We start from the raw sequence: 23,361 nt of genomic DNA, 5'->3' as shown, positions 1-23,361 counted from the left end.
AAGACAACAGGTACCCTACACTGGGTTGGAAAGCTGGTTTAGAGATGACTCCTGCAACCCACACAGTTTCCTTGAGCCTTTCATGGGGAAGTAAGACAACAATCGCTTTTCCAAGATGTTTGGATCCTGTCCCATTTAGCCACAATTCCTCAAGCTTCTACAGCGCCTCCTGAGAAAAACGTTTGCTCTCTTTGATTCTTCCTTCAGTCCGTTGGTCACTCAGCTAGAGCAGACTACCTCTGTTTGAGAGGAGGCATTGCTACGTTAAACCCCTTTTTCTCTGAAGAGATACATGCCAGTACAGAGAAGCTCACAATCTGTTTTCTCAAGGCTGAAACACAGAACAGCCTCTCCTTGCCACTTCTCTTTAGGATTTTGCTGCTTTCCTCTCTCTTATATAGAAAGGTTGAAGACTCAAACACAAAGTTAAAGTAAGGAAAAAACTCTGTTTATTTTTATCACTCTACCCAACCAGAAAGAAATCTGGGATCTTTAGTACTCCATTCACCCTGGAGATGTGGATTCCAGGTGCAGGAGCAGAGAAGGAATTTGAGAGATCTGATCCTGGCATACCTAACATTGCTTCCCTCCCCATCATTTGCTAGAGGAATCCTCTTATAGCCAGTATGTATTTATTGCCCGGTCGTCTGTTGGCTATCATTTCACTGCCTGTGAAGAGCTGATGGCTGCGGTGCAAGCACCTACACCTGCAGTGCTTCTTTCTTCAGCCTGGAATACCAGGGGATCTCTGCAGAGAGCAGCAATAGTGGGACATGTAGCTTTGCTGGGCCACTGGAGGGCAGGGCTGGTATTATGTATCAGGAATGAAACGACAAGGAAGTTTGCATGCACAGCAGCACCCGTCGAGCATGTCCACGTACTTTGAAGTCTGTGCCCATAAAGTCGACAAGAACATCCTCATTTTCAGGCTTTATTTCATCAGCAGCAGAGAGTGATCCTTTGATCCTTACTTTCCACTTTTGCAGTGTAAAACAGAACTGAAGGAAAGGCTTTGCCTGTTCGTTTCTTCTTTAATTGCAAGCATCTCTGGACTATTTAAACCATGATGAAAACACAGTGAGTCATTGTGGCAATATTGACAGAGCAGGGACTGGGGTGAAAGCAGTTGTAAACCCAGCATCCTCTGACCCAGCTGCCCACACAGAATGCAGCAAGAAAACTAGCACAGCCAAAAAAAACAAAAAAAAAAAAAACAACCCACCAAAAAAAAAAAACCACCCTGTAGCTTGGCTGTGAGGCAAGCCAAGTTCGGGGCTTTGGGGTGGTGATAAGGAGAGTTCCATAAACACGGCTGTTGAAAGGAAATGTCCTCATTTGTATTGTGCTTCAGGATGGTCAGCAGCATTAGCATGTCTCTCTGTATTACCTTCACGAGACAATCAGGTCAGACTTTCATTAATTTTACAAACCAGATTTGATCCAATTGGGGGATTTTTCACAGTAAATCAAACAGCTTCTACACTAGTGAAGGATGTTTAAAAAGGAAGCTGTGAGCGCTGCTGTGAGCTGGGGGAAGGAAAGGGATGAATGAATCAAAAGCCAAATCCAGACTTCTCAGATTCTTGTTCTGTGTGCAGAGTGCATTTCTTACAAGCCCTAGAGAGGCAGTTAGAGACAAACCCAGTAACATGAAAGATATTAAAAATTTCCATTAAGCCAATAAATTAGTAGATAACATTCTTAATTTCACTGTACCTGTATTTCACTTGTGCTTAGCAGAAAGAAAAAAAATACATGCTTTTATGTATGAGGAATAATGATCTATTGGAGCAGAAGCAAATATACCAAAAGAGGAAAGAAGACTGAATGACAAAGACAGGGAAAAGAGCCAAAATAGAATGTAGGAAATGTGAGGAAAGAGCAGGCAAGAAGAGGAACAGAAATAATTGTGGATGGAATACTGGTTTTTTATTGTAACTTGCAGACTTTCAAAAAAAAAAAAAAAGAACAATGTAGTAATGTGGTTGAGGGTTATGGTAAACAGAGAGGCCAAGGGAATAGCTCAACAACTTGGAGAGAAGACAGCTGAACATAAACAAACCCCCAGACTTCCCCAGCTCACAGGACAGAAACAAATGGGAGAAAACAGAAGCCCAGTAAGGTCTGCAGAGAATGAGATGTGTATCTCTGTGTAGTGCTGGGGTAGAGACAGACCTGCCTTTTCATCCATGCAACTAAAGAGGACCACTAGGCAGCTGAAGGAATAGACCTAATATGGTAGATCAGGGTAGGAACTGTTCTACCACTGAGATAAACCTAAATGTCTTTGAGGTACCAAAGGTGAATTTGTTTTAGAATTTAAAATAAATGCACAGAATGTGCCATTTTCCCTGGTAACCCAGATTTAGGGAGATGGGGAAGAGCAAACTTATGTCCTTTGCCTGCCATTCCACTCACCTTCAGCACACAGATGTGCATGTGTATGGTCACAGAAGCAAAGAGTGCATCAGTCCACTCAAGTGCCTGACTCCAGTATGAGTGTAATAGCAACAATATTTGTCAGGTGGCACCCTGGTGCTGACACAGCACATTCACAAATGAACACAAGCTTTTGCTGTGTGTGTCTAATTTTTTTTCTGCAATGCTTTGTGTAAAAGTCAACAAATCACAGAGTGGCTGAGCCTGGTGGACACATGTAGAGATATCTACTCCAGCCCTGTTGCTCTGAGTTGCTCAGAGCCATGTCTAGCTGGGTTTTGAGTATCTCTGAGGATGAAGACTCCATAACCTCTCTGGGCATCCTGTTCCAGTGCTTGATCACCCTCACAGTAAAAAATATTTTTCTTATGTTTAGGTTATATTCCCCTCAAGTTCCTGGCCTTTATATTTGGAAATGGCTTCCAAGGGAAATTGCTTCATCAGCTTCCCACAGATTGATGTGAGGCTGATAAACCCATAGGTTCACAGATCCTCCTTCTTGACCTTCTTGAAGATGGGAGTGACATTCACGTTCTCCCTGTCCTCAGTAACCTCTCTGATCACCATAGCCTTTCAAAGATAATTGAGAGTTGCCTCACAATGACACCAGCCAGAACCTTCAGCACCCATGGGTGCCTCACATCATATTCCATGGATTTAAGTATGTCCAGTGTGTTTAAGTGCTCTGTAGCCTTGCCATGCTTCACAGATCCTTCCAGACTTTCCCTCTGTTCAGAGAAGCCTGGTATAGCTAAAGATCAGTCATACCTGTAAAGACTAAGACAAAGAAGTACCTTGGGCTTTTCCATGTCTTTTGTCACTGATAGTGGGGTCAAGCATCTAGGTAAAATGTTACTAGAGCTGAATATTTTGTACAGAATTACAATTAGCTTTTATCACTGCCATGACTCTTGCTGATTTGAGGGGGCAAGCTAAGCAATACTCAGTAAGCTGCCCAGCCACTTAGCGGTGGGAGCCCCAGCATTCAGGTATAACACTGTTCTGTAAAGCCTGCAAGGTCTCACCTACCCTACCAAAAACTAATAGCTCTTTTTCTATATTCAGTCGTTCCCACTAGGCTTAATTTCTTTAAGTAAATACAAAGTACAGACATGCCATCGTCCTGAGAGTGTACTCCAGATCTCAAAATCCTAACAAATTTAAGTATCTCTCCCAACCACTGACCCCCATCTATGTCATTTTGCTGAACCATTCCGACGTGCTGCAAAGCTTTTTACCTGCTGCTTGCAGAACAGAGAGAAAAGGTATGCTGGGTGGCAACACACCATGCAGCAGGAAAGGCAAGAAACTCCAAAACAACTTTCACCTCCTGATGCCAAGTGAAGCAGATAAGAGTTTTGTGATAGTGCTATCAATCAGAGCTGTCCCAGTCTTTGGGTGTTGTAATCAGTAGATCAGGGCTTCTCACCAGCCTGTCCTTTGGGGCTGAAAGTAGCACGCCCAACTCCTACCAGCAATGAACTTGTCAGAACTCAGCCAAAAATGCTCAGCTCTTGCTGACGTTTAACTCTTTCTCTTTCCTCTGCAATGACAACAAGAGTGAACAAATATATCTTCTTGTCAATAGTAGCCAGACAGCTAGTCTGTTTTGTGAAAACGAATTTAGAGCAGCCTTCATGTTACTTCTTTTTCACCAGAATGCTTCTTGCTGCTGGTCCTTGACAGTAGTACCTGGGATGTATAAACAACATTCTGCTACTACCCAGGGCTGTCCCACTCTAGCAAAAGAGGACATACGCCACTCAGACTATTCAGCACAACCTTCAATAATGCATGGCTTTAATCTAGCACCTCATTTTCTAGAGACAGATTGTTGGCACATCAGCAACCTGAACCACCTGTGTCCATGGAGAGTGAGGCATTGTTTGGAAGACCCAAAAAACCCACAAACTTCTGACATTTGCTATGCAAAGATTTAAGTAAGTCTTTATTCATCCAAATAACAGATACATCAATCAATGGCTGTCCTGGGACCGTGCATGTGTTACAGAGGAACAGAACAGAGTTTGCTGTTATGTATGCTAAAGAAAGAAATTGCCTGTTGCTGAAAATCAAGAGTACACTGCCTGTTGGGTGGATTTTTAGCTCTACATTAATCTCCAGTGCCATGCCAGTCAAGCCATTACTATGTCTTTATGCTTTTAGCATTTGTTCTTGAGTCATATGAAGGTCACATCACTGATGTTAGTTGAATACATGAAGCACTCAGTATCGGCTTAGTTTTGTTTCATTGAAGTCAATGGTGGCTTTAGCAATGTAATTGAGCCCATTTTTGCCACTTGTGCAAGCTGCCTCAGACTGCAAGATTCAAAACATTGTCAACCTCTGCTCATATGTCCCTATACCTCAAAACAAGCTTGTCTGCACCCACAGCACCCGATTCCTCTGTATTCTAGCTCTCGTGAGCATTCTGACTTCAGCACATGCTACATTACCTCTCATGATCACGGGACAATCTGCACTAGTGATATAGTCTATGGATAAGTGAAAGTGGGAGACTAAGACCAAGTGAGGAATTTCGAGTGGGAGACTAGGATTAGAAATTTATGAGAGAGAAATCAGCAAAAGTAAGTGGAGAAGTAAGGTGGGAGGGAGAGTTCACATGAGCTAGAAGATTGACAGGGCATATAGAGCACTGGCCCTGCAGAAGACAGCTACAGAGGCAGGAGCAAGTATATGAAGCTAGGGTTGGGAAAGAACCAGGCTGAAGGTTTTGGGGCAGTTGAGGGCTGAGAAATAGACAGAAACACCTAGAAACATCTAAGGCCTCTAGTTAGATTGTTGGCCAGCCCAGAAGCCAATGGACAGACTCAGCTGTGTCTTCTGTCTTCAGTGCCTGGCCAGTGTGAAGAAGACAAACCTGCTGCTGTCATGTGGTTATACCACAACATGTTATTACGTCCTCTGTTACCTCAGCCCAAAGAGGTTTGTGCTGTAGTCCTAAAAGCTCCAAACTGTTTGATTGCTTTTACACAGAAGAACAGACCCTCCATGGATTTCTACAGTATCAGACAACGCATACCCCAAGATGAAAAATGAGTATTAGTGCAACTCTGAGATCTCTGTGGTGGATAGCACATTATCTCTCATGGCTTCTTTTCCACACTTTTCCAAAATACTGATGATTAAATTTTGATCCCATTTTTTTACATTTTAAAATTGAAATTCCATTGCAAAGATGGGTGCAAAACACAGGCCCCTGCGGAGCTAGAGCATCCCAGCCTTATACAAACATTCACTTGGTGTCTTTCACACCATGTTGTCGTTTGCCACACTCCTTTCTTTCTTCCTTACTGCCTCTCTTGCCTTGAGTATTGGAAACCAAAAGTTGACCTGAAAAGACAGAAATATGATGCCATGATCATAGTATTACTAAGCTAGAAACCAGACACTGACATCCTGTATAGTAAGTATTGAAGGCTATTAAAAAGCCCAAACCAAACAATATGTGTCTGCAGCTATCTGTCTGGATTTTCCATAAATATATGCACATGTATTTGTTATTTCCATTAGTGTATATATACATATATATACAGGGCACAAGTTTTTGCGGACAGAAGGTTCTGTTTCCTAATGGTATTTCCAGTTGCACTCCCACTGTATTTTAAAACAGAAATACATCACCTTCCATTTGGCAAATAACTGAACATCTTTCTCAACATTAAGAAGCAGCTTATACCCAACACTCGCTGCCTAGATTGCAGGAATACTCTTTGTGCTGGAGGTGCTTTGCATATGTTTATGAAGAAAAAAGTTTCTTCTCTGTAGAGCTCTAAGTCTGAGGAGTATTTTCTTGCCAGCACATAGTAATTTGGGTGTACCTATGTCATGTCTGATGCAAGTGTGCTAAAGGACAGAACAAAACAATTATGTGATGTAGTCTCACCAACAGGCAATGTGTCCCTGGTCCCTGTGCAGGAAAGCACTGGGGAACCACTATTAGCACATAACTGAAATTAGTAAGTATTTAAGTATTTCCTGGGTCTGGTTACCACCCTGAGAAAGGGAGACTTTTTTTCCCCTAGAGCTGATGGCTTACCGTACTAGCAGACATGTTCTTCCCAGTTTTCTCTTGTAGGTTTGCTCTCTTCTTGAGTAACTTTGCATGCAAATAATGTATACGTTTCATCTCAATGTCAGGATAAAATGAAGTTGACACGAGTATTTTAAGTTGGGTCAAGAGGCCAGAGAATAATCCAAAAATTATTAAGAAGAAGATGATGACTCCAACCTGGATCCATGTCGTGGACAGGTTAAGCTCTGGCCGAGGGACGCAGTCATGCTTAAACAAAGAGATCTTGAAAGGATCTGTCTTTGCAATAAGCTTTCTCATACCAGGGAAAAGGCTGTTCTCATTCCTCTGCACAAAAAAAAGGGGGGGAAAAGAGTCATTATAGTACTGATTCCCTCCTTTCTTAATATTTCTCCAATTGGACATTCAAATTTACAAAGGACCATAAATCAGCTAGTCCATCCAGTGCCTATATATGCTATGCTCATAACAATATGGTCATTGGCTGTTTATAAATGTTTCAGGCTACATTTTCACCATTTCTCTGGGAAGACCATCCCACAGTTTGAACTATTTAGAACTTACCTTCTCAGTGGCTCTGATTGATAGACAAGTATTCAGCTAATCTGGCTATAACAGTTTAATAAATTCCCACTCCCTTGAACCTGCTCAGATCCTCTGTTGGCGGGTCCTTCCTTCAGAGTGAAATAGTGTGTCCGCCCCTTTGGTTGTGGCTCAGTACATGATCAGCAGTGCTTCCACACCCACCTAGGCAGATGCTCTGACCATGAGGTTGTAACACAAATAAAGCCACCTCTCCTTCTCTAATAGGTGTCCTTGCTTAGATGAGCTGATATCTGCACTGCTTGTGGACTGAAATGCTGAATGAGAAGGACTAGGTTAGACATGCTGCTGGGACCAGTATTTCATACTTGCAGGCAACTTTCTGCTCTGTGAAGGAATGCTGTAGGGACACTGAATGACCCAGCCCTCTTTTATGACTGTCAGGGGGATATGTAGCTCTTCCTTGTGGCTCTTTAACCACCCTGCAAAGGCCAGGCACTTCTGTTAGATGGTCATTGGGAAGAACTGGGTACCCAAAGCATGATGCCCATTTTCAGCCTGTTAGCTTTTCCTTGACATTATCCTGTTCCAATCTATCTCAGTACATTTTATCCCTAAAGTGAACCAATGTGTAAGCAAGGAAAAACTGCATTAGGAACTCAGTATGAAACAAGAGTAAAAGTGCATGAGGAACTTCACTGTTCATACAAGAATAAACATCTCAAGAAGTCACTGAATCTGTCCTGCTTCTGCAGCCAGCTTTCTAGGCTCCCTGAGATCAGCAGCCCTGAGGCTTGTTATGACAAATCTGTTGAGATTAATTTTACATTTTAATGTGATAACCTTCCTTAGGAAACTAGAAACAATCTGATGATGGCGTAATGTTATGTTTTGAGAGAGTCAACCAGCTTTCCTCAGGAGTGAACACTGCACATAAAAAGAGAAAATTCATAATACAGGACCCATGAATCAGCCAGACAGGGTCAAGCTGAGGCTCTCTGTCCACAGATGGTGGGTCTAAGCTCATGCTTTGCCCTGACTTGGGTCACACCCAAGGCAAGCCATGATAAAGGGCTGTCCTCAAGGTATGAAGGGCAGAAACACAGGTAAACCCACACAGAGCAGTACACAGAGAATAGCTGAGGCTACACCAGGTTGCTTAGGGTTGTGTTCCATTGGGGTTTTAGTATCTCCATGGATGGAGATTGCAAAACCAATCTCAGAAACCTGTTCTAGTGTTTGACCACCTGAAGAATAAAAAAAATTCTAACGTTTTAATGGAATATCCTTTAATTAGGGCCCATTGCCTCTTGTCCCTGCATTAGGCATCACTGAGAAGAGTCTGGCTCCTCTTTCTTACACCCACAGCCAATCAAGTATTTATATACACTGATGAGATCCTCCCGAACCATCGCTTCTCCAGCTCCAGCTCTCTCAGCCTCTCCTTGTATGACAAATGCTCCAGTCCTTTAGGCATCTTCTTGACCCTTAACTCACTCCAGTACATGCCTGTCTTGTACTGGGCCTCACCAGTGCTGAGCAGAGGGGAAGGATCACCTCCCTCAGCCTGCTGGCAACACTCTGCCTAATGGAGCCCAGGATAGCTCTCTTTTGCTATAAGGGCACACTGCAGGCTTTTGGTCAACTTGGTGTCCATGAGAATTCTCAGGGCCTTTTTCTGCAAAGCCACCTCCCAGCTGGTTGGTCCCCAACACATATAGTGCACGGGGTTATTCCTCTCCAAGGACTGAAAGACATGGCATTTTCCTTTGCTGAACATTGTGAGGTTCCTCTTGGCCCAATCAAGCCTTTTCAAGTCCCTCTGAATGGCAGCACAATCCACTGGTGTTTCAGCCACTCATCCTAGTTCTATATTGTCTGCAAGCTTGAGCAGCTACAATCTGTTCCTCTGTTCAGGTCATTAATAAAGAGCTTCAACAATATAGGTTCCAGTGTCCACTCCTGGGGGGAATCAGAAGTGACTTTGTGCCACTAGTCAGAACCTTTTTGGTCCGGCGGCTCAGTCAGTTTTCAGTTCATGTCACTCCCCATTTACCTAGCCTATGCTTCATCATTTTGTCAATGTTGATGTTGTGGAAAACAGCATTGGAAGCTTTAATATATGCACCATCAACACCAACTGCTCTCCCTTTGTCCAACAATCCAGTGATCATATTATAGAAGGCTGTCAGGTTGGTCAAGCATGATTTAGCCTTTATAAATCCATGCTGAATACTCCTAATAGCTATCTTGCCCTTCACATGTGTGGAGATGGCTTTCATGATTATATTCTCCATCCTCTTCCCAGGGACAAAGGTGAGGCTCACCAAGCTCTAGTTCCCTGGATTCTCTTCCCTGCCCCTCTTGAAGATGGGAGAAGCATTTGCTTCTTCGCAGGCCTCAGGAACCTCTCCCACATGCCATGACCTTTTGAAGACGGTCAAGAGTGGCCTCACAGTGGCATCAGTCAGCCCCCTCCGCACCTGTGGGTGCCTCCCATCAGGTCCCATGGACTTCCTTTCTTTAAGTGTTTCCTGACCTGATCCTCCTCCACCAAGACTCCAGACTTGCCCTCTGGTCTCAGAGCCTTGGGATTCCCAAAGGCCAGCCTTCCTTGTAAAGGCAGAGATGAAGGTGACCTTGACTGCTTTGGGCTTTTCCGTGTCCTTTGTCACCAGCACCCCCACTGCACTCAGCAGTGGACTCACATTTCCCCGGGTCTTTCTTTTGCTGCTGATAGACCTTGTAGAAGCCCTTTGTGCTGCCCTTCGCCTGCCTCACCTGATTCAGCTCCAGGTGGGCTTTGGCTTTCCTGTCCCCATCCCTGTACCATCAGACGGTGTCCCTGTTGCTCCTGGGCCCCTTTTTGCTGCTTCCACCTCCTCCATGCTTCTTTTCTAACATTTGAGTTTTGTCATGAGCTCCTTGCTCATCTGTGCTGTCCTCCTGCAGCCTTTGCTTGATTTAGTTGTGAAGGATAATTCTTGAGCTTGGAGTAGGTGATTTTTATAATATCAACCAGCTTTCCTGAACCCTTTATCTCTCAAGGACCATATCCCAAGGGACCAGGATCATTTCACACGCTGGTTTGGTGATGCTAGATCACAGCTGCTGTGCAATGCCATAAGAGGTGTAAAGCCCCTTAGCATGCTTAACAATATCTCCTCCACATACCTCACATTTGACTGACCAGACGGTGAGAGCCTCTCTGCTTTTGCTCTGACTTCTCCAGGATGGGTCTGGCTTACTTTATACGTGCTGATTGCACAGTTACAGTGAATCCAATAGCTTTTGCACCTACCTTCTCAAAGGAAAGCTCAAGTAACAATTAGAAGTTGGCAGCCTCCATCCTCTAGGAAAAGTGGTTTTCCACTGATACAACCTGGGAACCTTTGGCTTATGTCTGCCGTACGCATACTGAATTTTTCTACTATTTGTTAAGACAAAACTGGTCAATAATTTAATTTTTATCCCATGGAAGACGTTGATATTATGATATACAATATAAAATATCATCAGCTGAACCTGCATTATTTAGCAGTGTGTCATAGAAAATGAGGCCTGGCTGAAGAAGCCAGTTCAGAGGTTCAAAATGTCACATATGGAAAAGTGAGAATGAGAGTCCCTCTCCCAAAGGTTGTATGTTCTGTTTGCTTGTAATTTCAAGTAACACACTTATTACATTGCTCACCTTAATAATCTTACTCTGTGGAACTGCTTTTGGCTAGATTAATTTTTTGGAGATGGGGAGAAATGCGAATGAATTCTCATTACTGCGAGCTCTAAGAAGTAATAGAAAATGCTGAGTAAGAAAAAAACTGACAGAAGAAAGAGCATGTATAACACGTTGTACTAACAATCAAGCATCCCTCTGAAATCTTCTTATCCTGAAAGTAACAAAGGGTTATATGCTTTTGGGAAATGTTTTAATCCTGATCTTGTAAGCTATCAAACTGTGCAGCTTTCCTGTGCCTGCACAGCATTACATGGGTCACACACTCCAGTGGTGAAATCTCCGACTTTAGCAACACTCACAGATGAGACCCTGATCTGCCTCTGAAGCTGGCCCTGTTTTGAACATGAAACTGGTCTAGATGGCCTCTGGATGTCCCTTCCAACCTAATTACTCTATGGTTCCTTATGCCACTGCTGCTTTTGCTGGAAGAACCTTGAGATTTCGGTAACGTGTTATTATTTCATGTGCATGCAGCCATGCTTTTTTAAATGATGAGCTCCTCAGGCTGCTCAGCTAAAGAAAGGTAGGCATCTTTTATGTCAGTGTCACAGTAGCATTTGACTATAAAAGCGTGCTTCACAAATGTCAGCATTGTGAGTTCTCAATTTTAAGCTCTAGTCTTCTCCACATATATAAGTGGAGGAATGCAAATCCCTTCTTCTTCCTATAGTTACCATTCTCTAGAAATATGATGACACTTTGGAAAGTGCAGAGAACTGTCTGATTCCAACCATACGTATCTGTAAAGGCAACAGGCCTTTTTTAAACAAATGAATGATAATGCCACAAAAGAACCGATGGCTCATTGGCTCTATGTCTGCTCCTGTAGCAGCTGAAGATGAAGGGAAATTTTTCAACACTAAACTAAGAAATATACAGTACTGATAAGTACTTACTTGCTGAAAGAGGTTGAGTCGAATCTCTAGATCTGGTACTTCTTGGAGATGTTTATTCACAGAAATAATTAACCAATAAAACAAATAATCTACTGCAGCAAACAGAAGCCAGATGCAAAAATGAATAATTATAGGGAGAAAAAAAACCTGCATTTTTTTTCTGTCCTTCCTTGTGAGGCAGAAAGATGGAATTGTCACATAATCTTTTCTTTCTTTTTTGTTAAGTGGCAGAAGACAGGGTCTTTGCTGTTGCTTTTGGTGTTCATCAAATGCAATGAACTGTTTTGTGATATAAGTATTCTTAAATCTGGCACTGTGAGAACCCACAAATTTTTTGATAAAGAGACCAGTTCCAAAAGAAGCTAGAAAAATCCCCACTATAGGCAGTACTTTCTGGCCTATATAGGGAAGTATAGTCAGCATAAAAGTTATCTGGTTAGTAACCTTCTGGATTTCTTGCTTTGTGTCATTTAGCTCTTGTTTTAATGCATCATCTGAAATTGAATAAGATGGTGTGAATTCATGCCTTAGCGACACTATACTTTTAAGTAGTTCAGTGTGAAGCTTGGCCACCTCATAAATCCATTTTACTGCCTCAACATAATATTCTAACAAAGCAAATTGCTCATACTCTAAATGACAGGTTATACTGTCTGCCAGAACCTTTAGGTTATGAAAAATGTTTTGGATGTTGCCAGCCACCACAACACCTGTTCCAGCAGTAAGAAGAGCATTTCTGCCATTTTTCAGTCCACAAGAAAGAAGGAAGAGGACACTAAAGCAGCGCAAGTGCTTGAAACAGAAAAGCATGATAGAAAGCAAGATCCAAATGAATCCAGAAATCAGTAAGGGACCCAAAGGGTGTTCCAGGGAGAAGTGCATGCCAAGGAATAAAAGAAAGCTGGAGAGGAAGCCAACTGCAGAGCAAACTGCAAAAAGCTGCGCCTGATAATTCCACCCAGGCTTCCTTTTGGATATAAAAATTTCCCATGCATTCTGGGCTATTGAGACAAATGTTTGCATTCTCTTCTGGTTGTCACTGACACTGTGATGGCTCAAACTAAAAGGAAAGGAAAACAAAAATACTGTTAGTTACAGGGCCACACTAATGACAATGATGAGCTTTTAACTGGCTGGTCAATACTTCATGTTGCAAAAAATGCAGGTCTGACTCACAGGGGGGCTGAACCACCCCACGTGAAACCCTAATCTTCATGCCCAGTATCACATATTTAAACATGGAAGAGATGACTCCAAAAGGTATTCTGTATCTTTTCAAAGTATTTTTGTCCTTTTACTCTTTGTACACTTGATTTCTTATTTGCCATATAGACACAGTGGTTCATATGTACCTAAATGTGTGTGTGTATATGTATGAGGGATGCAAGCCTAGTGTAGCACCCAGTGCTTCTCCACGGATGTTAGCTTTGCTTTACAGGGGCACCAGGAAAGGAAAAGAGAGGAGCATGGAAATTTCCCATCAGTACCTCAATGCAGGGGAATACAGCTCAACCTGCAGGGAACAGCCAGAGCAGCAGCCAGGGAGGGAGGAAGGGTTAGAGCAGGATGTGTGCGTTGCCCAGGGATGAGGAATGAAACTCTCCTTTTTCAGCTGGAGGTAGGTCAGCACAGTGGGAAGAAAGTGTGTCTCAGAGGGATCATTCCTTCTTTGGATATCTCCTGGGATAGCACAGCTACAAATTGGTCCGTATACACCTTTAACCCTCATTGCTTGTACTTGTCACTATCTCCTCTGCCTACCAGCATGCCCATACTGTAAATTAGAGTATTTCTGAGAAATTCAATTCAGTTTTATGGGAGAGAGTTCAGTGCTCACATCTTTCCTCCTTCCTTTGCAATATAATATCTATAATGCAATTTGTCCAAAGATGTAAGCGCAATTTATATGCATATTAGCCTTTTAATGTACTAGAACAAATAAGATACTAATTAAATAAAATAAACTGTTGCAATTTTATCTTAAATAGAGAAGAGCTGTTTGCACAAAAAATCCTGAAGATATTACTTTGTCTTTTGTTTAGCTTGAACACAGCAGGTAGTCAGGAACTAAACTATTATTTTGTACACATACTGTATTTTACTGGCATTTAACTTTATGAATTCTGCTAACATTCACTGCTCCATTTTCCCCTTCCTCTCATTGTAATTAATTATTAGTTATGCCATTATTGGCTTTGGATGCAACAGGAGCTGAGGGTGATTGGAGCAGACATCAGATCCCAGCTGGGACCTTCTTGGACTGCTGTGCTCAGTGTGCTGCTTTTCCTTGGCTTCACTTGGGTCTGATCTTTTCTAGTGCTGAGGACTATCCTGGAAGATGCCCAGGGTTTTCAATGCTCAACTGCTTCAGCAGGCATTAATGGTGGGCAATAGCTGTCAGGGTGGGCTCAGTCCCTGGCACACCACTCTGCTTGGGAAGGCTGGGAAAATTGCTTCCCTCCAGGGCCTCAGTGAAGTCAGCTGTAAACAGAGTGTAACGGCAATTAGCGGCTCCTTCACAGGAGTGAAATTAGTTAATTAATGTCCCCAAAGTATGTAGAAGTTTCCATGCGTTTGGGAAAGTGCAAGCAAAATGGGGAGGAGCGGTAGCACGCAAGCCACCAGCCTCCAGCTTTGCCATGAGCATAGCTGTCCTCTGCTTAGGTGGGCAGTCTGCTTTGACCTCTTCCTACGGAACAAGAAATTAATGAGGTATTTTTAGGAAACGTAAATACAAATGAGTTGTTCATAGTTCTGGAGTCAAGCAGAACCAGATCTAACAGCCAGCAAACCCTGCCAGTGAATCCTGAACTTCCTAGATTGGATCCTTAAACAGTATGTGCTGCGGCATCTTCTTTGTAGATGTAAGAAAAATTGCCCCCTACAGTGAATAGATCTGGAGTTCTCTTCTTGATTTAAGAAGCCATAAAAAATCAAATGCAAAAAAGCTAGAATTTATGTAATATTATGCAAAAACAGCCATGTGAGAAAACAACACCTTTTGAGTTGCATTTTATCAAGCACAGTTTCTACATGGTTTTGTGTGTTTGTGTGTATGGGTATGGTGCGGTCCTGTTAATGTTTATAAACATTTGGTAAATGGCTGCAATACATGACTGGGAGTTTGGCATGACTGCACCTAAGAATTAGAGAGAGTCAAGAACGAAGCCTTAGAATTAACAAAAGCCATACTTCTGGACCAGGAGGCTGGAGACTTTCACAATATAGACAGAACTTGAAAATAATCAAAAAGTCTCCTTTGCTGGGCAGATTCAAAGCTTTGCATGAGATCACTTCAGTACTCGGCACATACATGGCAGTCTTGCCCCTAACCTGCATGAACCCAGAGTTTTAAGGCAGGAAAGGCATCACAAGGAGCCACTGAATTTTGGAGCCTGTGGCACAGATGCTCAGGTGTCTCTGCGTGATCACTGAAGACTGAGAAGGCAGCATTCCCATTCCCCGCAGAGCCCATCTCTGAGCTCAGCCACTGCCAGGGTCAGTCAGACTCACAGCGTGCATCTCTGTGGCTTGTCTGACACCTCGGTTTTCCCCCATAAGATATCAGCAACAAACATAGATATTCAGCACAGGAGAGTCACACAAAGCATGCTAAACCTAAAAAAAAAATAAATGTGGAGGATGAAAGTTCTTGTATCAGCAGGCACTTAAACAGCTGTGAATGCTTGGGAAGGGAAAATAACACTCTGGCTCAGAGGTAGAAATAAATCCTTGGCTTGACTAAAGAGGCTAATTCAGTGCTTAAAGAAATAGTAAACCTTGAGAGCATTCTGGAATGATTCCTCTTGAAAACATAAATCACTATAGCTCTCCTGAAGCTGTCAGGTTCTAACAAATTCTAACAGGAGTCTGACAAGAACAAAACTTTCATTTCAATTGCAGTCTGAAGCAAAGCATTTTTTCTTCTGTCCTGTAACATGACCTAATGTGGGGGCTGCTACGATTATTTATGTAGCATCAGAAAAAAAATATTCTTGGAAAGCAGTTTCTTGCTCTTTCTTGCTCTTCAGTGCCAATTTCTTTCCACCATAGTCTCTCCTGATGTATGCCACAGAGGGGAGCTGTGAACTCCTGTGCTTTAGCTCTGCCTTTGAACTTGATATTTCTGTAGGGTCCAAGGAGAACCTCTCTATGCCTTAGTTTCCCTCTCTGGGAAATACTCAGATCTGGAAGTGTGATATTCATCTACCATATGGCATGCTAGCAGGAGTAATTATAACAACAAATTCTCAAAAGAAGCCTCTCCAGCAAGAAGTTTGGGCCATACTTCTTAAGGCTTGCAATGTACTGAAATGAATGCAATATAATTAAAAGATATTTTTCTGTTTTCATTTTAAAATGAAAAGAGGAAACTTTTAAAGAGTTTTTAAGATCCTGCTTGTGATATTTCAGATATTTGCCTCATTTTTTAAGTAAGTGGAGGGTAATGACATATCTTCAAGCATCCTTAGAAAATGTCTTTCCAGCTCAGCCATGACACCTGTCATTTTTATGCAGTACCTGTTCACACCATGCATGATTTCTTCCCTGCCTGCTATGGAAATTCCTCTATATGCATTGTCCAAGAAGATATGGCCATCTTCACTACCAGTTTGGTCCCATCCTAGTCCCTTGCTCACCCCATAACTGATGATGGCTTGCCAGTTTAGACTAGACTTAGACTAAACTAGACTAGACTAGAACAGAATAGAGTGGAATAGTTCAGTTGGAATGGACCTACAACGATCATCTAGTCCAACTGCAATAGTTGAAACTCCTTATACTTGCAGGCACTATTTCTGAAACCTTCTCTACCCAGGTTACTGCTTGATTAGAGTTGATCAGCAGGCCTACATTGGATATTGATGTGGATTAGCCACCTGTGCAAACTCTTTGCCGGTTCTTAATATAATGGAAGAAGCCGATGTTGCCAGAAAATATATAGTGAGATAAAAAATGTGGATTACTGAAAAATTAGCTTTTTAAATAGAGTTGTAGATGATTTGGCGTAACATGATGAACAGAGCCAGATCTTTAAGTCTACTTTCTATTTTGACACAGACCTAACTCAGAAAAAGTCTGGGGACTACAAGTCCTATTGAGTTAGAACTGTCTAGTACCATCCAGGTTTTGTGCCCTCACACAAATTCTGATGTGACTTTCCCCTGCACAGCACCGTTCCAGCTGGTCTCAGGAGGAGCACGGCAGTTCGGCAGGTCCTTCGCCCTGCACAGCACACAGGATCCTCATACGTAAAAATAAAGTCACAATAAGAAAGGCATTAGGTTAAATGGGAAACTTGTATCCCACTGATACTAAAGCTTCAGCTATACACTGATCTTTGCCTCATAAATCCTGTTTGGATTTATACAGGAATTAAGGAAGAGAAAGCACACAATAAGAACATAAAAACAAATATTTCCTTTTTTGGCAGTTTCAGCAGCATTCTCTCCTAGCCTGGATCAGTTACGCTGAAATGTAAGAGAATTACTTCCCTTTTTTGGATACCATCAAAAAATACAGTGCTGAACTATGGTTTAGTAAAAGGCAAAAATACAGGAGGGAGCCCCATGTTATTTCCTTTGGTCAATGCAGGGCATCCAGCAAAGAAATAAAAGCCCAATCAAAAATCCGGCAACGTTACTGTAACTATCCCCAGGGCGTCATTGGTACCCCTGTCATTTCTTGTGTTCAGATTATTTGCTTTTTGCTGCAGGGAGAAGGAGAGTAAATGGTACTAAACACAATAAACACAGGCAAGGACTAAAATATCTAACCAAATATGTGCACATAGGAACTCGAAATAAATAACACTGCAATGCAAATAAACCAACAATTTATACACATGCAAAACCAAACAAAATTAAAAGTGATCAAGATATCTTTTTTTTTTTTTTCATGTATTTAAAGTACAGGTCTCAGGAAATTCTGAATACAGCAAGACATAATCAGGTCTTTAGGATGCCACAAATTGGTTAAATGTCATCTAATATCAGATGTCTACAGTTCTGATGGTTGGACTAGATGATCTTTAAAGGTCCCTTCCAACTGAAACCATTCTTTTATTCTGTAATTCTGTAATTCTGTAATGTCCACATCTGAGCTACCTGTCTTTACATCAATGAGGAGAAAAAGGCAGTTACCCAACGCCATACCTCAGACCTGTTTTAGAAGTCTGCCCTCGCATAAGATGGGTCACACCTTAACAGAGCTCTTTCTCTATCTTGACTATGAAAAGAATTCATATTACTTAGGCAGAGCTATCCAAAGCTACACGAGATGAGCTTCTCCCTATGTTTCTCCATTTCAAGCACAGGGATTTGACTGAGCTGGGCACTCAGAGAGGGACACAGAAAATGTGTCATGGGCAGCTGTAGAAAATAGCTATGGAAGGCACAAGGAACAAGAAAACAAATTTTATCACATATACTGCTATAGGCTGTGTTACATCTGGAAGCTCTGATGCAGCAGACACACAGACTTATCTTTCCCTTAAAGCACAGGCAGGAATGGAGGCAGAGTTTGGGAAACCCAGATGGTAGTTTCTTTATTGACAAAAACAGCTCCACAAGACAGAGAAGATTCCAGTATGAGGGATGGAAGGGAACACGAGAGGTTACATAGTCCTTTCTACGTGTAAGATCAGTATAAATAGTTTTGGGAAAGCTTAGGAATAAATTGTTTCACGAACTTTAGGAATAGACCCTCCAATCAGTAAGGTGGCAACAAGTAACTTAAAGCAAGTCCTTTCACCTTAAAACACCTAACTCAGTTCATAATTAGTATCCATATTTCCATGGTATTAACCCTAAAGCATTACTTACAGGCCCTTCTGTAAAGCGCATGAAGGATCTTCACAGTGCTCTGTGTCTCTTGATTTTGGTGAGGAACCGAGATGGGCAACAATAAAAAATTTCACATGAGTAATCCATTTCCCCTGCCCTCCCTCAGTGAGTCAGGCACACTACAATTTTGAAATTATTCTGGGTTTGACAAAGATTTATGAGGAAGTAACTTATGCACAAGACCAAAATAGTATATAATTTGCAAGTGCCACTTCCCACCTTTTTTCTGGCAGAGTAATAGATATCAGAAAATGAGTTCTGGGCCCAGATTTCAAAGTCTTAATTTTATGTTGAATAATATCTTAGGTCTAGAACATCTAAGCTATTTTGGTGCTTCCCATTGAAACTAGCAGCAATTCAGTGCCCATATACCTTTGACTTTCTAATTATTTTTACAAGTTCCTACTGAGTTTTGTGTTAGTATTTCTGTAGACAATCTCAGAATATAGCCCTTAGAATGGTACCCACCTTAAATATCCAGCAAAGGCACTCAAATTATATACAAGTCCTTGGTTAATAGAGATAATTGATGTTCAGAAGGGTAAAGTTGCTATTCAGAGGGATTTTGACAGGCTGGAGAAATGGATTGACAAGAATGTCATGAAAAAAAAATAATCAGAAAAATGCCAAGTCCTGCCTCTGGGGAGGAACAGCCCCAGGCACCAGTACAGGCTGGAGCTGACTGGTTGGGAAGCAGATTTGCTAAAAACGATCTGGATCTCTTTGTGGAAAACAAGTTGAAAATAAGCCAGCAATGTGCCCTTGCAGCAAGGGTGGCCAATGGCACCCTGAGCTGATCACCAGAGTCTTGCCCACAAGCCAGTGAAGTGATTTTTCCCCTCATCTCAGCACTGGTAAGGCCACATGTAGAGTGCTGTGTCCAGTGATGAGATCCCAGTACAACAGAGCAGCATGATCTAGCTGGACCTGCTTTGAGCAGGGAATTGAACTAGGTGGCTTCCAGAAGTCCCTTCCAATCTAAATTAGTTTATTCTTAATCAGTCAAGACTGAGATGTCAAATCCATTTAAACTTGCCTCTGATCTCTACTGCCACAGTACCATGTACTTGTGCCATGTTCCTATTCTACATTTGCTCTAGATAAGTGAATATTACACACTTATCAAAAGTAAAACATTCTACCCCAGTACTAAAAAAAATCCACAACAAAATATTATTACTGTAGTAGCTTTGAGGTCCTAAATAAAGAGTGAAATCAGTATGTCTTCCTGGAGTTTGTCTGCATAAAGGACTGCAGAATAACTTAGGGATTTATGTTGGTGTCTAAAATACCCTACAGCTTTTGTAACTTGAAAAAGCAGATATATAAACTCTCATTTTTGCAAGACAGTAGTTTTCCTGCAGAGAAATGAAATGTTCGTTTATTGGATGTGGCAAATGCATTTGCTTATTGCTCAAAAATTGCAAAAAAATGGTGAGAAGTGTTAATTTGTGTTCAAACATAAAAAGAGTTGAAAATCTGGGAGATATTTCATTATCACAGTGATATGGGAACACAAGACACAGCAGAGACTTTTAACAACCTCCGATTCATTCACTAGCCAAGTAAGATACACTTCCTACAACTTTCTGGAAATACGTAAAAATCTTATTTTGCTTTAACTCTGGCGCTTAAAATTTTACTTTAAATAAACTATTGGTTTCTGCAGGCACTACAGTTTGTATGCATAATTGTGTGTAGGGAAAGAAGATAATTCTGGACACCCATACTCTCCACGTGGAACAGGTCACACAGATCCTACCAATTATTGAACTGATCCACTGAACCAGTCATTCCTCTCATTCAGTTGTCATTAGGGCCATCTGATAAGGGGGGCTACAGATTTACTTTAAAGGAAATCAAAGGCTGACACACTGCTTTACAAGGACAGCAGCAACAGAAAGAGTAAGAGGAGCCTTACACACAATCTGCTAAGCACCCATGATACATTTCCAATAAAATCCTCCATACGCTGTCTCTTACAGATGTTTTCAGAAGTAATTTGTGATTATGGTTTTACTGTTTATGTTTAAACTTCCAGATCCATTTTTGGAATAAAATGTATCCATTGCTTTTCTCAGAAGTGTCAAAGGTAGTTAGGACCTTTGCAGAGGTGCTACCTACTACACCTAAGGACTTGTAAATTGGATATTGACTCTCATTTAGACTCCGAGATCCAGGGCTGTACACCAGGCTCAGCTCTGTCCTTGGTCTCTTTGCAGAGTCCAGCCCAATCATCAACTACTTAAGTGATGGCATGTGCACGATCTATTTGTCCTTGGTTGAAATGTCCCTGCATGTAATTTTCCAGACAGCTGGTTCTCCAGCAGGTACTGATAGCACTGAAGTAGCAGGTCTCAATGGCTCACTGTAAGACCAGGTTTCTCCTCCACAGAGCAGCCATACCGTCGCTGTTTCAAAAGCAGCTACTGAACAAGTCCCAGAAGCTGGCAGGCAGCAAGATTAACATAGCACAACGTTCATAGCATCTAAATTATGCATAACGTAAGGGTATAATTAGATACAGTGGACCATCTGTAACTGGAGCAAGTCTCTGTTCATTATGGGATAAATGAACGAAATGATCTTTTAGCAGAACATATCCTTCATAGTATTATATCAGGGAGAATTTTGTAAAGTGATACAGGTAAGTGCATATTAAGTCAGACCAAGTCTCCATTAAGCCCAGCATCTCAGCCTTGATAGCAGTATATAGCAGATGTTTACAGTATCACAGAATGGTGATTCTGGACCATCTGGGCATAGTCTGGGTGACCCTGCTTGAGTGGGGGTGAGTTTGCACCAGATGACCTCGAGTTCCTTTCAAACCTCAACCATTCTGTGATTCTGTGATTCTGTGACAGATGAGATTCTTCTCGGTCCATTTCTCCAGCCTCTGAGGCCACTCCGAATGGCAGCATAACCTCCTAGGTTTGTATCAGCTGCAGGCTTGCTAAGGGTGTACTCCTTCCAGGTCATAAATGAAGATCTGAAACAGTATTGGCCCCAGTATCAACCCCTGGGATACACCACTAGTGGATTTTGTCCAGCTGAACTTTGTGCTGCTGATCAAGACCTCCTGAGCCTGACAGTTCAGCCAGTTTTCAGTCCACCTCATGGTCCATTTATCTAACCCATACTTCATCAGCTTGTCTCTGAGGATGTCACAGGACACAGTGTCGAAAGCCTTTCTGAAGTTGAGATAAACAGCGTCCACTACTCTCCCCTCATCCACCAAGCCAGTCACCTCATTGCAAGCTATCAGGTTGGGTAACCATGACTTAGCCTTTGTAAATCCATGTTGAATACTCACTGAAATGTTCCCAGGATTAGTTGCTCCATCACCTTCCCAGGGACAAAGGTGAGGCTCACCAAACTCTAGTTCCCTGGGTCCTCTTCCCTGCCCCTCTTGAAGATGGGAGAAGCATTTGCTTCTTCGCAGGCCTCAGGAACCTCTCCCACATGCCATGACCTTTCAAAGACGGTCAAGAGTGGCCTCACAGTGGCATCAGTCAGCCCCCTCCGCACCTGTGGGTGCCTCCCATCAGGTCCCATGGACTTCCTTTCTTTAAGTGTTTCCTGACCTGATCCTCCTCCACCAAGACTCCAGACTTGCCCTCTGGTCTCAGAGCCTTGGGATTCCCAAAGGCCAGCCTTCCTTGTAAAGGCAGAGATGAAGGTGACCTTGACTGCTTTGGGCTTTTCCGTGTCCTTTGTCACCAGCACCCCCACTGCACTCAGCAGTGGACTCACATTTCCCCGGGTCTTTCTTTTGCTGCTGATAGACCTTGTAGAAGCCCTTTGTGCTGCCCTTTGCCTGCCTCACCTGATTCAGCTCCAGGTGGGCTTTGGCTTTCCTGTCCCCATCCCTGTACCATCAGACGGTGTCCCTGTTGCTCCTGGGCCCCTTTTTGCTGCTTCCACCTCCTCCATGCTTCTTTTCTAACATTTGAGTTTTGTCATGAGCTCCTTGCTCATCTGTGCTGTCCTCCTGCAGCCTTTGCTTGATTTAGTTGTGAAGGATAATTCTTGAGCTTGGAGTAGGTGATTTTTGTAATATCAACCAGCTTTCCTGGGCCCTTGTTCTGTCCTGTGCCATATCCCATGGAGATCTTCCAAGATCTCTGAAGAGACCTAAGTCTTTCTCAACATCCACCAAGAGTTCATTGAACATCCACCAAGAGTTCATTGCTAATCACTTTCTTCAACTCTGCATGCAGTCTAGAGAAGGCACTATTGTCCTCACCTGGGATGCTGTCTGTCTCCTAGTCATTTTTTATATGGTGAAATAAAACAGTTTATAAGCACAGGTTTTATCTCTTGGCCCTGGAAATTTTGCAGTACTTCATAATCCCTTTGGGGCTCCAGTAAGAAAAAAAGCTCCCCCAGCACCATTACATGCAGTGCGAGTGTGCAACAGGACCTTTCTTCCATGACCAGCCCGTTCTGACACTGAAAGTTCATTCATAATAACCCAAATGCTGGCTAGGTCAGCAGTGTTTAGCTAAAGACCTGGACCCAAAGAGGAGAGGGGAAGGAAGGAATTTTTGCATCCCCCTGGGGTATGTATGAGAGAGTAAGTAGTTTGTGGTCATTGGGGTGGATAATTTTCCCACCTTTTACATTTTAAAGAACAAGGAGTTGTGGACAGCCTTTACCATACTTGCCAATTTGAATCAAGTCATGGCAGTAACTGGCAGTGGTCCTCGTCCCTCCTAGAGAATGAAATCAAGCTGTAAAGTACATACAGACAATGCAGAAATCAACCCTGCAGCCTGAAAAGTGCCCTGACATTTCAATTACCCAAGGCCATAGCTCCCTTCAGCGATACAGCACGTTGATAAAGAG

At 42.4% G+C, this 23,361-nt stretch overlaps 1 protein-coding gene across 3 annotated transcripts; it reads right to left on the bottom strand.

Annotated features, from left to right (window-relative positions):
* Window positions 1-4,370: 4,370 nt before the first annotated feature.
* Window positions 4,371-20,134, bottom strand: LOC121084272 (dendrocyte expressed seven transmembrane protein). Of its 3 annotated transcripts, XM_040585582.1 has the most exons (4): window positions 18,493-20,134; window positions 11,669-12,728; window positions 6,500-6,820; window positions 4,371-5,793 (listed from the first exon to the last, which is right to left on the bottom strand). In XM_040585582.1, exons 2-4 carry the CDS (start codon window positions 12,689-12,691, stop codon window positions 5,710-5,712), a joined length of 1,428 nt encoding a protein of 475 aa, XP_040441516.1. In that variant the 5' UTR covers window positions 12,692-12,728; window positions 18,493-20,134; the 3' UTR covers window positions 4,371-5,709. The 3 variants fall into 3 exon arrangements, with proteins under 3 accessions (XP_040441516.1, XP_040441517.1, XP_040441514.1); XM_040585583.1 differs by lacking the exon at window positions 11,669-12,728; XM_040585580.1 differs by lacking the exon at window positions 18,493-20,134 and having other exon boundaries at window positions 11,669-14,677.
* Between the last annotated feature and the right edge of the window lie 3,227 nt (window positions 20,135-23,361).

The sequence above is a fragment of the Falco naumanni genome, chromosome 3 (assembly GCF_017639655.2).
Source record: "Falco naumanni isolate bFalNau1 chromosome 3, bFalNau1.pat, whole genome shotgun sequence".
NCBI lineage: Eukaryota > Metazoa > Chordata > Aves > Falconiformes > Falconidae > Falco > Falco naumanni.
This window is presented reverse-complemented; position numbering and strand designations above follow the sequence as displayed.